Raw genomic sequence first — 16,401 nt, 5'->3', positions numbered from 1 at the left:
TAGCAAGTTAATACTTTCTAATTAAAGCAGAATGCAATTACATTTTTATCAATAAATTGCCCTGAAAGGTGGTTTTCTATATACTGTATCTATGATTTTCTTTGTAATTATAAGTGCTCTTTAAAGTTACCATATAGTGCATGTGTTTAATCTGAAGTGTGGCCAACTTCAATTTCCCACAGTCTTCTCCACCCATCCCATAAACCTGTGGAGTCTCATAAACCAACAGATACTCATTCCTCTCCTGCTCCAGTGATTTTTGCTACCTAGTATAATGGTCAGTGGCTACATCCAAACTTAAAGTAAATTTACATTGTAAATTGGCATTCTGAAAATTCTAATTGGGAGCTGTCTGAATACCTGAACAGTGACTGCATCTCATTGGATAGAGTTGCTGTTCAACAGCCAGTTTTCATTTGGCTCCTTAGATTTTTAATATTGACAGGGCCACCTAGGGCTCAATTTTCAGACTATCCAGCATGAATTAGCGGAAATTTAAATCGTACATGGCTTATTTAATAAATAGAATAGTAACACATAAATTAGCACTGCAATCAGTTAAAGAAGAACCTTTTTTTTTCAAATTCAGATTTTTTCAATTGTGGGCTACCTGCGGGATCTTAGATTGTAAGATCCTTGAGGGCAAGGATTTATGTGAATGTGCTATATGTTAGGGATGCACCGATACCAGTTTTTCAGTATAGAGTACGAGTACCAATATTTTTTTCCGGTACCAGAAGTCCTATTAAAGGAAGCCAGCCGGCGTGTAATAACTCACCACTCGGCTTCCCGATTAGCATGGAAGTCATCTCCATGATCCCAAGGGACAAGAAAGCATGGAGACGGCTTTCTGGCCAATCAGGAAGCTGGGCGCTGTGTATTAACTCGTTGCCCAGCTTCCTGATTGGTCGAAGCTGGCCAATTAGGAAGCCGGCAACGAGTCATTAAATGGGGCCCGGCTTCCTGATTGGCCGGGAAGCCATCTCCATTACCCACCCCTCAGAAAGCTGGGGGGTGGGTAATGATTTGCCATCTGGCTTCCTGATTGCCCGGGTTCCCGACCAATCAGGAAGCTAGGCGGCACATCATTAGACGCTGCTCGGTTTCCTGATTGGCCCGGGGAGCCGGCTCCATGCTTCTTCGTGGCCAATCAGGAAGCCGGGCAGCGTGTAATGACTTGCTGCCCGGTTTCCTGATACCGGAAGCTTAGGTATCGGGCTAGGTATCAGAGCATTCGGGCAAGTACTCACTCGGCATAGGCACAAATACCGATACAAGTATCAATATCAGTGCATTCCTACTATATGTACAGTACTGTGGTAAATTGATGGCACTATATAAATCCCTGTAATAAATCAATAATCTATTAAAAATAAAAAGAAAATGCGGCTTTAGACAAAAACCAGGCCTTTCTGTGTAAAACCACTGACTTTTTTCATGCTAAAATGCTAAAAAATTCAGACATGCAACTTATCTGAGTGGAGCACAATCCTCTTCCTTTACACATCATTACAAGCATTTCTAAGTCATACAAAAACAGATGGAACATGGCATCTCTTTGTTTCCTACTGATGCGAATCTCCACTTCAGCAACCAGATGGTAATATGCATACAGCAAGTGCATGAGCTGCAGTACAAGTATATATAAAAAATGTCCTAGGAATGCTGGAATTCACAATGCTCCCTTCCTTCATCTCTCTAGAAAGAGGGCATGACTCACATTTAGTGACTGAGTTTAGATCTACGATGCCCACCTATTCATTTCAAGCTAAGCTTGAATTGGTTTAATTTCCTCCTACATTTAAGCTAGCCATACATTAAATTGTTTTAGAATGTTTGTTCGAAATTGTTCCTCAGAGCATTTAATCTTGCCATCATTGAGTTAACTATTTTCATTCTAAAGCCCTTGAAATGTGCTTCTTGAATGAAATCCCAGACGTATTAAACTGGTTTCTTTTGTGCCTAGCACATGCTCATCAAAAAATGTATGATTTTACATTCACGGTTAGAACTCTATTAATTTAGATAAATGAGAGAAATGTCCCATCCTATTCTTCGATTTTCCTTGTCACTATGGTCAAAAATGAATGTTTATTAGACCTTACTAACCATTAGAAAAGACTGAAGGTTCTAAAAAGAGAAAAATTGTAACAAAATTCTACAGGTGCATACACTGCTCGATTCTCGTACGAGAATCAGGCGAAATCCCGCGATCGTACGAGAATCGAGCAGTGTGAACTAAGACGTGCGACCGTTTCTACTGTACGGTCGCACGTCTTTTGTCGAGCTAACATGTTCGAAAACCCGACGAGAATCGTACGATTCTCGGCGGGTTTCCAGCCTGCTCGCCCGATAGCTGCGGAACAGGCCGGTGTGCGCACGCGCACACTGCCTGTTCTGCATTGCCGTCATCGGAAGCCCGCCCCTCAGCGGGGCGGGCTTTCGATGATCGCAAGTACGATCTGCCCGTCCAAGGTGGGCAGATCGTACGGGCTTTCAGGAAGCATACGACCATCGCAAGACAAAAGTCTTGCGATGGTCGTAAGGTGTATGGGCACCATTAGTTTGAATGCACACTGGACTGAAAAGGAACAAAATACCAACAAAAAACATTTAAATACATTTCCTAATGTCTTTCAGGTGCTAACTATCCAACAATGTTACCTAGTGCAAATTAAAATGTAAATGAGTATCAGTTATATTCAGATGTAGTTGCTGGCTATTATACCAGGCAGAAGAAATCACTGGGAAGGGATAGAATGAGTATCTGTTACACCACAGGGATCCAGGGAATAGAGTCCTGACTCTGCCGGTTTATGGGATGGGTGGGGAAGACTGCGGGAAATTCAAGTTGGGCAGACTTGAGATCAAACACATGCATTCTCTGCTAACTTTAAAGACCACTTATAATTACCAAGAGAATCATGGATATATAGGAAGCCACCTGACAGGGCAATTTAATGACTAAAATGAAATTACATTCTGCATCAAATAGAAAGTATTAACTTCCTTTCCCATTTTGGAACAAAAACTGGCCATACACTGCTGTTGAAATGGTACGTCTAAATTGGCCCTTGTATGTATGCCTGTGAGCTAGGAACCTTAGGTTGTAAGCTCCTTAAAGACAGGGACTGATGTGAATGTGCACTGTGTAAATTGTCGGCGCTATACCAATAATAAATTTGATAAAAGTCTATATATTGAATCGACTTTTGACGAAGGAGTCGGCCCGAATATTTTTGGGAGAACATTGACTGCAGCCAAATTTTGGAAATTCTGCAAGTGGCACACTCACCACTGTCAGAATACAATAGCCTGTTGGGGAAGTGAGGGATTCCTCCATATATGCTGTTTAAGGTTGATGGGGGAATCAAGCATTTTTTTCTCATTGAGCCCATGAAGATTTATTGTAAAATCACAAAAAAATCTGCACAAAACAAAAGTCTTTATTACAGTTATGTCCCATTAACATGTGCCTATTTAGGTGTGTTGCGGATGTGGTGCTCACAAGTTTATGCACATTTTATATAGCTCACTGTATAAAGTGCACTTAGCTGAAAAACACATTAAAGATACAGCTAGCAGGACTCTTTACAATTCACTGCACCGACACACAACTAAAATGCACTGATGTGTAGAGGGCTGTAGAGTGAAAGAGCTCCAGTGTTTAGTCCATGGAGACAGAATATCACTGTGAGAATGACTTTAATGTAACACACCTGTACAAATAAACATAAGTGACAGGCTAAGACAAGTTGTGTGATGCAGCTGGATGACACAGTCAGGCACCTTCCTGTTCCCTAGGAGGTAGGATGCACTACATTGGTGGCATACCTTTCAGACCCACACATCATCTGTCTTCACTGGATGTAGGTGGCAAGCAAAATAGAATTAGGATATAGAATCACAACAATTTACCTGCTAACTTTATACATTTTCCTTGACACATACTTATATGTTTACTATATTTTGGTACTTATTTCTGCAATTTATATGATGTACTAATAATGCAGAAATAGAAATTTCAAAAACGTTTATTTCCTATTTATCTAATAGGTTGTCACTTGATGACACTGTTTAGAAGTATTTCTCTGTGAATAAGTTATATTCTTTATTGAACTATGAACGTATTTTTCCTCAGCCAAGATCAGGTCTGTCGTCATGACTGTGTCACTGCTAGAAACATTTCTTTGAAGAAGGACATTTGCCTTGTGTTTTAATGCAGTGATCTAACGCAGTGAACCCGAAGCACCACAGAGAATTAAAATGGAATTATACTCACCTCCCTTGTTGGCACCAACATCTTTGTCCGGTCTTATTCCTGGTTTAGGATCTATGGCTATTTTGATTGGCTGTGCCAGAATGACATAACTCCCGTGGATGCGCATGGGAGTTCATTCATCCCTGTACCCAGCAGATGCCAGGATTGACGATCGGGAAGTGAGCAGATCGGTGCATGTTTCTGCTCACTTCCCAATCGATAGAGCCGACTTGTGACAGCTTCTTTGTCACAGGTCGGCTCTAACTATGAGGGTGAGTGGAAACCACTCACCTCATAATTCTCCTTTAAGGCTGGCCATACACCTCTCAATTCCTTTAGTTCAACCCGTGGGCTGAACAAAAAAAATTGATGCGATTCCTCCATGAACACAAACAGTGAGTTGATCGAGGAATTGCCGCTGTTTGCATTGTATTCTGACAGGTGCCGGCGATCAGAGCGAGCAGCTCATTGGCTGCTGGCTCAGATCGCACAAAGATTTTTCCAGCCGGCTCCTTCGATCAGCTGATTGAGGAATGCCAGCTGAAAGGGAACCGACAGCCCCACACACTGCGAATTTTGGCCAGTACATTAAAAACTGGCTGAAATTTGGCAAGTGTATGGGCACCTTAACTGATGTCATGAAAACAAGCATCCCCACTGGAAGACAGTTATCACCAGAACAAATACAGAGTACATCTCCCTAATGTAGGTGTGGACAGCAGTAAAACCTGACAGGGTTTTAAAAATTGTGACTTTAAATCCCAACAGTGACCTGTTTCCTTTTGGTCTGTTTAATATACCATTGATTGTGTTTGTTATACTGTACCAGTCCAAAGAGTGAAAATAAAATACCTGTTGATCCCTCCAGAAATCTTGTGAGCATCAAACTCCCTGAGCTCTCTGCCTATGCAGCACTTTCATCAGTTAGAAAATAGAAGAATCCAGCAGTCCGAGTTCCACAGCTAAAATTACAATTTATAAAACCCAAGAACAAACATGTATTATCGTGGCTTGCCACACCTTTGATATGGTGGCTGCATTAGTTCGTTTTTATTCAGGTCTTTTCCCCCCTAGTGATCCTTCTAGTAAACACAATTTCTGTTCTAAGCTAACAACGCTCACTCACTGTACTGTATCTATGGAGAAGCAGCATTGTCACTCTAGGACAGGACTAAACTCTGATCCCTTCGTCTTCTCCATAACATAGGAGGATGGGTTCTGTCGTTCTCAGAGAGAACAGGAAACAATGTAACTAATAAAAATGCAGCACAGGCAGAACGCATAGGAAGTTATCAGCTGACAAGATTTCTGGCAGGATCAACAGGTATATTTTTCCCTTATTGAACACATATAACAAATCACTTTCAATAGTATTACCTTTAGTTATAAGCTAAATACATAACAACCTGGAAATACACTAAATTGTGAAAATGTAGGTAGAAAAAAGAAAAAGCCAAGGTGTTTTTTGAATGATATGATAGGATACTGTACACTAATGCTGTTAAATACAGTATATTCAGCAGGCAACAGTTTCTGTTCAATAAAATCAGTACAACACCATTCAATACAATGAATACAACTTTACCAACTTTTCCATTAGATTGGCCAGCCTGTGAAGGAACCCAATAATAAATTGGTAATTACTACGAAGGCTATTCATGAAGGAGCCGAAGCATCTAGCCGTAGCTTCAGCTGATCCTTCGGCTCACTTCGGCCGCTGGAGCACTTCCGTGCAGCAGAACCGAAGGGGCGCTGTACGGGCTATTTACTATAGCCCGAACAGCAGCCGAAGGCAGCCCAGGGGCTCAGCCAAGCTGAATGTATATGCTTTGCCTCGGCTGAGCTGTATTCACAGCCGAAGTGGGAAGAACGGTCTGCGAAGCCGACCATTTCCCCACAGGTGACAATGACAAGGTGGAGCAAGTTGTGATGTCATGGCTGACTCCGCCAAGTTGTTGTCATTTAATGATAGACCAGCGTCCTCAGGTTATTTGAGGGCACTGGGCTGTCAATGAAGGACAACAACTGGGCGGAGTCTGCCGTGACGGCTCCACCCAGTTGTTTTCATTTGCCCGACCCTTGCAAGAAGACTCTGGCAGGTGGCAGTCAAATGTAAACAGTTGGGCAGAGCTAGCGGTGATGGCACCGCTAGCTCCGCCCAATTTTTTATATTTTGTTGGCATCTGCAGCGGGAGTTCGTCACGTGTGGTCGGGTTGGAGGGCATCTGTTTTTTTCTTATTTCGACGCTGGACGTTGTAATTGACCTTAGGATTACATTGTTGGGTCGATTTAAAAAAAATAAATAACGGAATTGTCAAAAACCTTTGTTATTTTTTTTTTTTCAATTAACCACTTCAAGACCAGGTGTTTAGACCCCCTTCCTGGCCAGGCCATTTTTCAGTGTTCAGCGCTGCAGTACTTTGACTGACGTTTATTCCATCATGCAACGCTGTACTGAAATTAATTTTATACCATTTTTTGGGGACAGATAGAGCTTTATTTTGGTGGTATTTAATCACCACTGGGGTTTTATTTTTTACTATAATTAGGAAAAATTTAGAAAAAAAAAAGTTTTTTTTTACATTATGTTAGGAAACATTTATTATTACCCAGTTTTTTGGTAAAATATAAAAGACGGGGTCACGTCGGATAAATAGACACCAAACATGTCAACCTTTAAAACTGCGCGCACCCGCGAAATCGCAGAAAACTACCATACCCAAAATTGGCCATAGGCGACACTTTAAAAGCTTTTACCGCTCATCAGTTTAGTGTTATCAGTGATTGATGGCCCTAGACTTATTGCTCTCACTGCGACGTTCGCGGCGATATGTAACATGTGCGGCGCAATGGGCACAATCGTCTTTTTTGCACGTATGCGCCCCCGACGCATGTTTGCATGCGTGTATGTATGGGTGGGGGACTTAAAATTATTATTTTTTTTTCATTCTTTTTTATGTGTTACTTTACATTTTTTTTGGGGGGGGAACTTCAATTTGTTTTTCCTTTTTGGGGGGGAGGGAACCGATCGGCAGCCCATACAAGCGGCGGATCGCTTGTATGGTAACAGGCACCGCTGCCTGTTTTTAAATTTCAGTCGTTTCCTCTCGGAGGTAGCGAGCAGAATAGCTGAGCCGAATGCCGCTCGGGAGAATAGGGGCAAACAGCTTCTGTAAATCGGCTGGGCGAAGCCAGCTGATATACGGCTGATTTCAGCTGATGTACGGCTGACATCAGCCGTGCAGAGCCAAAGTGAATAGCCGTACGTCGTTTGGCTCAGTTCACTTCAGCTCGGTTATTCACTCTGCTGCCTTCTGCAGCTTAGTGAATAACCCTCTATGTCTTTATAGTATGTTACACAGAAAAAAAAAGGATTCCACCTATTTCGAAGATGACTAGTTTGTTGATATCACGATGCCATTGCGTGTGATCCTGGTGATCACAGCACCCAAATTAACTCCCTCTGGCCTAGAAAAACCACAAAAATATTACTCAACAGCACTGCTAAAAGTCACTTAACCCCTGCAAAGCATTGCTCCACTCCTCAGTCAGTTGGAAATTGAGTAAACAGGAAACAAGTCAGATGAGAATCTGTCTTCCTCAGGAAGCTGCCCCCCTCCCCTCCACCCTACACAACAAACCTGCCCATCTGACTCTTCACCTTACACAGTATAGATTGTCTATACACTGTGCATGCTTGTTGTTTGGTGACATACTTCAGAACATATATAGCAGACAGCAGAAGACACACAAGAGGAAAATAACCTGAAGTTTATATGCAGTTTTCCGTCTCTCTGCAGAATACATGCATAAAAAAGACAACTTATGAGTCCTGCTATTTTCAGTGAGATAAACCAGCTGTGCTGTAATCGGTTTTCACAATTAGACTACATGGGCTATTTTTGGTTGAGAGAGCTAGCAACTAATATTGCCTTACCTGTGTTTTTTTTATCATAGCCCTTTATATTTGGTAATGTCTGTCACTTTGCCAAATCTGTCACTTTGTAGCAACTATTTTACCTGTCTTTTGTTTGGGAAACTATAATATCTGAAATTCTGCGTAATTTGGAGTGCGGAAAATGATTGAAGGAACACTCCCCCTTTTTTTTTAAAACAAAAAAAGAAATTGATACATCATAACAAAGCATACCGTGGGAAAGTGCACAGGTTTCCAAACATAATCCCAAACCCTAAATCTGCTAAATACATTCCAGGTGCATCAAAACAAACAAAAATTCAAATTCTTCCAGTGTATTTTCTTTCTACAGCAGCTAGAACCTGAGAAGAAAATCCTCTTCCCTGCCAGAATGCTGCAGAGAAGCTCCCAATGGTCTCTCTGCAGAGGTCTGGCACACCCCCTGCTGAGTCAGAGCCAGGTCTCTCCAAAATAAGTAATGAGCATCAGCTTTGCTGATTGCAGAGTTATTCGTCTAAAGGTGCCCATACATCTGCCGATTATCGTACCGTGATCCTGCGATTGTACGATAATCGGCAGGTGTATGGGCAGCGTGCGACCGCATCTACAGTACGGTCGCGCGACTTCCTAGCACGCTGGAAAACCCGCCGAAAATCGTACGATTTTTGGCGGGTTGGTAGCGTGCTCGGAAGACGAAAGCCGCACGGGCCTGTGTGCACAAGCGCACACTGCCGCTCAGCATTGCAATTATCTGCAAACTCCTATCAGCGACGAGGGCTTGCGATGATCGCAAGTACAATCTGCCTGTCCAAGATGGGCAGGTCGTACGAAATTTTAGTGACCTTACAACCATCGCACAACGAAAGCCGTGCGATGGCTGTAAGGTGTATGGCCACCTTAACTCAGCGGGGGGAAAACTCTTTACCCACAGAGAACATGGGTTTTCTACTCAAGTTGTAGCTTTTTCTTTTTAGAGAGAACATTGACTGTGGGACATTGACACCATTTGTTTTCATGCATCTGGAATGTATTTACCGGATTTAAACTGAAAGTTAAATTGGGCTTTAATGAACACTTGACTGTGCAATTTTTTTTTTTAGGCACACCTTCCTTAAACGTTTGTGTAGCACTAGTTGTATTCATTTTCATAGATGTCTCTAAAAAGACGGGCCATAGAGATGTCTGCCCATCTATTGGAGACACATATACCTGTCACAATGTGTCTTGCAATTTGTCTGACAGAAGCAGTCTACTTATTCAATTACTTGAGAGGAGGAAGAGATTGGCCTCAATTTGGAAAGCCTCTGTGTTCAATAACTAGCATTTTCAATAGTCATGAGAACTAACCCCTAGGTGGGTCCTAAATTATACCCAGCCAATGTATTCGGGAGATTACATTTGTCTGAACTCGCCAACAAAAAATATAAAATTGTAGTACAGATCTTAAGGGCATACCTGAACCCCCTGCACCACCTAACCTAGCCTGTGCCGCACAAGGCAGGTTTGTGGGCACCAAAACAGTGTGTGAAGAGGAGCCATAGGAAGCGGACTTCCCCCTGGAATTAGTTAATAAAATAATGGTCCTATACACCTTTCTCCCAGCATAAGGTTTAAAGGGGATTGTCTCTGAACCGTTCTCCATTGGGAATGGGACGGGGCAAGGGTTGCCCACTGCTGCCCTATCTGTATATCCTAGCGATGGAACATTCATTCAATGCCATTTGTCTAAATGACTCCATCCAGGGAATAACACTCGGTTCACACACCCACAAAAGAGGATTATTTGCAGATAATTTGTTCCTCCAGTTTGCTAATCCAAGGATTGGTCTCTCTTCCTTATTACAAGAGTTCACAACTCATGGCTAACTTACCAATTAGAAAGTGAAGCTTTAAAATAAATCCCTACCCCTAACAGAACCCCTACAAGTCTCATTCCTACTCAAATGGATAATTTAATATACTTAGGAATACACGTATTTTCCAATTTGGCAGATCTATATAATGTTTGTAATTTTTGGTGTGGGGTTGTTTGTCAGGGGTTGGGCTTGGCCCCTTAGATCCAGTGAAGGGAACTCTTAAGACATCAGCATACCAAGACATTTTGGACAATTTCATGCTCCCAACTTTGTGGGAACAATTTGGGGTAGGCCCCTTCCTGTTCCAACATGACTGCGCACCAGTGCACAAAGCAAGGTCCATAAAGACATGGATGAGCAAGTTTGGGGTAGAGGAACTTGACTGGCCTGCACATAGTCCTGACCTCAACCCGATAGAACACCCTTGGGATGAATTAGAGCGGAGAGTGCGAGCCAAGCCTTCTTGTCCAACATCAGTACCTGACCTCACAAATGTACATCTGGAGAATGGTCAAACATTCCCATAGACACACTCCTAAACCTTGTGGACAGCCTTCCCAGAAGAGTTGAAGCTTTTATAGATGCAAAGGGTGGGCCAACTCAATATTGAACCCTACGGACCAAGACTGGGATGCCATTAGAGCTCATGTGCGTGTAAAGCCAGGCGTCCCAATACTTTTGGTAATATAGTGTATGTTTAGGGAGGAAAGTAAACTTGACCTGGATATAAAAACCTCATTAAGAAAAAAGAACATGGGAATGCGGCTCTGACTGAAGTAAGAATTATACAACAAATCAACCCCTATTGCACACATGCTGGATTGGTTCACAAATAGCAATTTATGAGTTTTACTGGAATATGACATTTCACCCATTCTTTTAACAGGCCCCCTCCTAACTTCCAAAACCCCTTGCATTTTTTGTACTATCAGTGCTCAAAGTTCGGAGGACCACTATGATTGTTTTCTGATTGTTTACCTATTATAGCCCACCCGGATTTTCCACCTGCACGAGGAGTACCATTTTCCCTATACTGACTCTCCCCTACACCTACATATCTTGCTCAGTACCTTCAGAACCACTCTATCCAGGAAATTACTCAAGCATTTCACCCTCATTAACCCCGTCGAGACGCCTGGCGCCAAATATCTTCAGCTCACACATTTTGCAAATGCTATGAACAATAGGCAGCAATTACATAGACAGCTGACCTCCTTTGAATAAATGTGTAAGTCTGGTGACATATCTGACCATCTTATATGCTTTTCAAGGGGAATGGCTTGTACTGCTTAAAAAAATAGGAGAGAGCTGAATATTACTCTATTTAAGAAAGAAACTTTAAACTGTTGGATCTGGTACACCTAATCTGATCAGCCAAATCTGACCTTTGCTGGTGGGCATGCTCATACATATAGTATATGGTGGAGCTGTCTCCTCATAAAAACCCTTTGGGATACGATTTCTGAAATTCCTCCTCCTGTGATTGAACTTACCCCAGAAATTGCCCTCCTCTAGGCTTTGCCTGGCTCTATCTTCGCTGCCCAAAAAAATCTCTGCTTAGATTCTTTATTTGTGCAGGTAGAACACCTAGAAACAGTACTCCACCAAAGTCCCCGCTGTTTAGCAATGGACATCAGAATTATGCCATATAATTAGAATGGAGGAATTAATATTCCATGATGCCCAGGACTCCTTCAGAAACAGATAGACGAAATGGATCATTTATATGGGAATGTATTGGTTTAAATCCCTGGCATGAGCCTGGAAATATGTGCAGTGTTTTTCTTTTGTTTACTACTGCTCTGCAGATTAAGTTTCTAGTTAATATTTGATAGGGGATGCTCCCCCCCCCACCCCTCCATCTTCCCCCAGTTCTCCCTCATCCCCCCTCCCCCCCCCTCAACCCGCCCCAGTAATCCTTTCAATTCCTTTGGCCATTTTCGATATCCTTTCAACCCCCCCTCCATTTTTGGTATACCTTTCTTCCCATCTCGGCATATACCGGTTTCTCTCTGGGTTACACCTCCACCTTCTTCCCTATGTTACTCAGCTGACATCCACACAATGCGGCACTTAGACAGCGGCACTTTTCTAATTTCCCTCATTTGTTAGTTTGCAGTAGTCATCAATACAACGACTGTACATCAATTATAACCAAAGGTTACACTCCTGAAATTTGTTGTCGACAGTTATGTGTACCTTGGTCACTGTATTACTAGGTATGCTGGCTCACCTAGTTACCATGTGCCACATCTAGTGTGGAGTGTGGGGTTCTAGAAGAACTTTGGCCTTTTCTCTTAACTCCCCTGTAAAGTCTTACAAATACCTGTTGACCCTGCCAGTGAAGTCCATTTGATTCAGCTTCCCATGAATGCTCCTGAATTCAGAGCAAAGTTGTGACTTTCATGTAGGTTGTGTCTTCTTGTACTACAGTGGGATGAAATGTTATAGGGGGCGTGGCTATTAGCATGGTCACTGATGATTCAGACTCCAGCTTGTCAAATAGCTTCGGGGTACACTTATTCCTGCCCACTGCTTTCAGGATTGACAGCACTGCCTCTGTTGTTAAAACCCTCCCACTGTGAGCTGCAGTGTCTGAAGGGGGAGCGTATGAGACATAAATGAAGGAAGGTTTGGCTCAGTCAGGGAGGTAAAGGACATTTGCATACTTATTGAGGCATGTGCATCACACAGTTATTTTGGGACATTTTAGACTGTCATACAGGAGCCTTTAGATGCACTTTAATACATACGAATAATGTATTGGATAGTTATGCATGATTATTGACATAGGAATATAATCTGACATCATGCAGAAAATATCAAGGACTGTTTAGTATAGCAGTGCCAACAGCAGTAACCATGTAAAAGTGGGTTAAATAACCAATGAATGCTGGCTGCTATAGCACTTGGTACCATTATGCCATTTGTACATGGCATAGTAAATACACCCAAATGTGTAAATACACCAAACAGTGTAATTGCTAGATTGTAAAAAACATTTCTTCTGTTTTTGTTTCAGACGACAACAACACTTTCACATTGAAAATTGCAATAATCCTTGAATCTACTATCAATTAAATAGTAGCAGCACTCTCTTGAGATAAGCATTTTATATGAAACATAACCATAAGCACCTACATCTTTCACATATAGATAGATATCTGATGCTATCAATAGCTCTTTCCTATCAGTCAAGTTATAATTGATCTTTGCTGGTCTTCAATGTTTGACTGTGTTAGCATGTAGTTCATTTAGATTTAAAAATGAAAATTTTACCGTCATCTTTACTGCCAGTTATTCTTGTCCATTAGGACAAAAATGGACAGATGGTTTGAAAACTGCATCTGACATTTGTAAAGCTGTGCTTCTAATCAAGCTAGGTATTAGATAAATGCTATCTTAAATTTGCCTGTTTCTAAGTTCTGTTAGATAGGGATGGAACAATAAAATAAAATAACTTGATCTTGAGCTGTAAAAACCTTCCTTTAAAGAGTAAATACACTTTAAACGAAAGTGTACTTATCATTTTCCCCTTCTTCCCTGACCAAAACTAGCCAACCCTCCACCTCCCTAGATAATACTTACCTTATCCAGGGGCTGCAGCCTCCGGCGTTTGTTTACATCCTGTGCTGAAAGTCTCCTGTGCAGTAACTTCCCATAGCCTTCTTTGTAGACTAGACATCACCCAAGCATCTTTAGCTTCAGGGCACAGCTCCACAGAAGTATATAGGAAGCTTCTGTGCACAGAAAATGTTCTGAAAAGGATATAAACAAGCACCAAAGATAAGTATATATCTGGGGAGGGGGAAAGTGAGTTAGTTTAGATTAGTGATTTTAAACATGCACTTATTCTTTAATGCTTTTAGCCAACAGAACATTTTTGAGTGTGTAACTGCTTTAGGATTTGTTTTAAAGATACTCTGCCAATTTGTCCATACAGAGCATAGTGGCAGGTTGTCTTGTAAGAAACCCACCCGCTGATACTCATCTTCAATGTGCTCCCCTGCTGCGCTTTTCTATCATTAGAGCCAGGAGTCCTAACCGTGTGTAAGTTCAATGTCAGATGGTGTAAAAGGTTTTAAGAAGTAACTTCTTCCTCCTCATCAGATCACAGTGATCAGGCTTGGCAACTGGTTGCTCAGGCATAAGCACTGCATTTTAGGAGGTCACATTTTCTTCCATTCCCCAAAGTACCAGGTATTTTTCCGAAGGCTCCAAAATGACAGAATCTCCTTAAATTCCTGCTAGGTAGAAAACATTTTCTACACCCATATAAAATGTATTTTCTTGCTCATTTTCTCTTCTTAAAACATACATACCATCTGTCAGTACCACATCCCTTAGTTTTTCCAGACGCTCTGCAAATCTTGCTACATCTCCAAGAAGTTGTGAAATGTCCTCCACATCAATAAAGGGTCCCTCTCCACTTTCAGGTGGACTTGGTACACCGGATGGTTTGACGGTCTTGACTCTGGAAGAGGTTAAAGGGATTCCTGCTGCACTGGCATGGCGACTTAAGCTTGTAGGTCTCTTTAATGTCCCAGTAGAAACAGGACTGCTGCTGGGCAGTGGGTTAGGGATAATTTCAGTAAACGGTTCATTTGGATCCTTGCGGGGTAACTCCTGAATAAATAAAAACATAATGACAAATTATAATTACCATCTATTTACAAGCTAAAAATTACATACAAAGTGTAAAGGACTAATGTTGCATAGATCAGGCACAGTTCCATACTACTGAAAGGGGTTCTCTACTTTAAAGTAAAACCAGATTCTGATATCTCTGTGTGGCAGTATGGAATGATCCCTACCTACCTTAGGGAACCTTGTCTGTGGCAGACCAAGTCAGTTTGTACAATTACTTTCCAGGAGTTTGGGAAGGTTGGGCCTCTATTCATAGCTACATGGAATATTCTTAAGTCCATATAGCCTTCTATTCAGACCGAAGAGCACTTTTAATATTAAATGAAAAGAGAAACATTATTTTTTTCACACATCTGTCAAAGAATTATGTACTTTACAAAGAAATTAACTAATGTAACATTTTTCCCATCCTGCAGCGCTTCTTTTACACCTTAGCGCTTCTTTTTGGCAGATAAAAAAAAGATACTATTTAAGATAGCTCTGTAATCATTGATATATCATAATTTAATCTTTTTTAAATGCTAGCAGTGTAGGTAGCTGAATTTAACCTGGCATCAGCATCTTGCATTCCCTGTACAGCAGGGCTGGACTGTGAAAGAATTAAGCAGTAAAAGAGGCCAAGCAGTTCATCTGTTGACAAGAAGCATGCTCTTGAGGAGAAAGCAGAGTAACAAAGAAATTAGCTCATTACTGTGCTGCTTCTTTTTTCCTTGTCCAGTCACAGGGTGGGGCAGATCTAGAATGTCTTGGGCGCAATGGAAGTGGGTGGAATCTAGCAGTAGAAAAAAAGCACTGTGGAGAAAATCTTGGGATTGAAGCTCAGTATTGTAGCAAAAGCTGTTTTTCTTGGTTATTCATTCTTACATATTTGGCTGTGGTACTGCTTTAACAATGTCAATCAAGGGTATAGGGACCTAGGCTGCACCAGCCTTTTCTTTACAAGGTAGGATGCACTTCTATGTAAAAAGTTTCTGCTAGGTAAGGACAATGGCAGGACAAACATAGCAGGTGCGGTGGCTTATCTGTGCCTATTACTATCCTTTTCAACATCAGCTGAAGTGATGGGTGGGGGGCAAAGTTTACTTTGCCTCAGGCCTCATTCTGCCTTAATCCGTGTCTGCTGCTTACCAATGCCTAGACCCATCTTCATTTTGATAATGTGCTTCCCAATGCACCTAAAATACTTGTGTATATTCAGACTTATGGCTCAGTATGCAAATATATTACCTGCCAAGGTGCACTTAATAGTAATGTTAGCAGAACACTCACATTGTATTTTTCTGGTAAATTCACTTCATGGAGTACCACAACAGGTACTAGTCCTTCACTTTGAAAAATACTAGAATAGCGTAAAGTAACAATCTGGACTAAAGACAGAATAGGGATCAACTCCTACTTCCACTGCATCAAAAACAGAAAAAATTAGGTAAGTGAGATCACAGATACTGTAATCACAAAGTAAATGGATCCTTAACCTTGTAGTATTAGGAGTACAAAAACCTTCAAATATTTACCACGTTATGACAAGCAAGTGTTATGAAATGTTTCATATTAAATTGGTCACTAAAGTCAATTTATTTGGTGTTTTTACACTGCATTTTTAGTTGATAAATAACACTGATTTAAACAAACTTAAATCTTGATTCCGTATTTTATTTTTACCTGATATTAAAAGGAACTATATATATATATATATATATATATATATATATATATATAT

The 16,401-nt window shown here is 41.3% G+C and overlaps 1 protein-coding gene across 2 annotated transcripts in view; it reads right to left on the bottom strand.

Annotated features, from left to right (window-relative positions):
• Positions 1–16,401, bottom strand: part of ARHGAP45 (Rho GTPase activating protein 45) — a 67,531-nt gene that overhangs the window by 39,308 nt on the left and 11,822 nt on the right. For both annotated transcript variants that reach the window (XM_018559539.1, XM_018559540.1), the window contains exon 2: positions 14,357–14,660. In XM_018559539.1, the coding sequence (XP_018415041.1) occupies positions 14,357–14,660 (304 nt within the window). The remainder of the gene's footprint in view (positions 1–14,356; positions 14,661–16,401) is intronic.

This window comes from Nanorana parkeri, unplaced genomic scaffold (genome assembly GCF_000935625.1).
Source record: "Nanorana parkeri isolate BGI_ZX_2015 unplaced genomic scaffold, ASM93562v1 scaffold401, whole genome shotgun sequence".
Classification (NCBI taxonomy): Eukaryota; Metazoa; Chordata; class Amphibia; order Anura; family Dicroglossidae; genus Nanorana; species Nanorana parkeri.
This window is presented reverse-complemented; position numbering and strand designations above follow the sequence as displayed.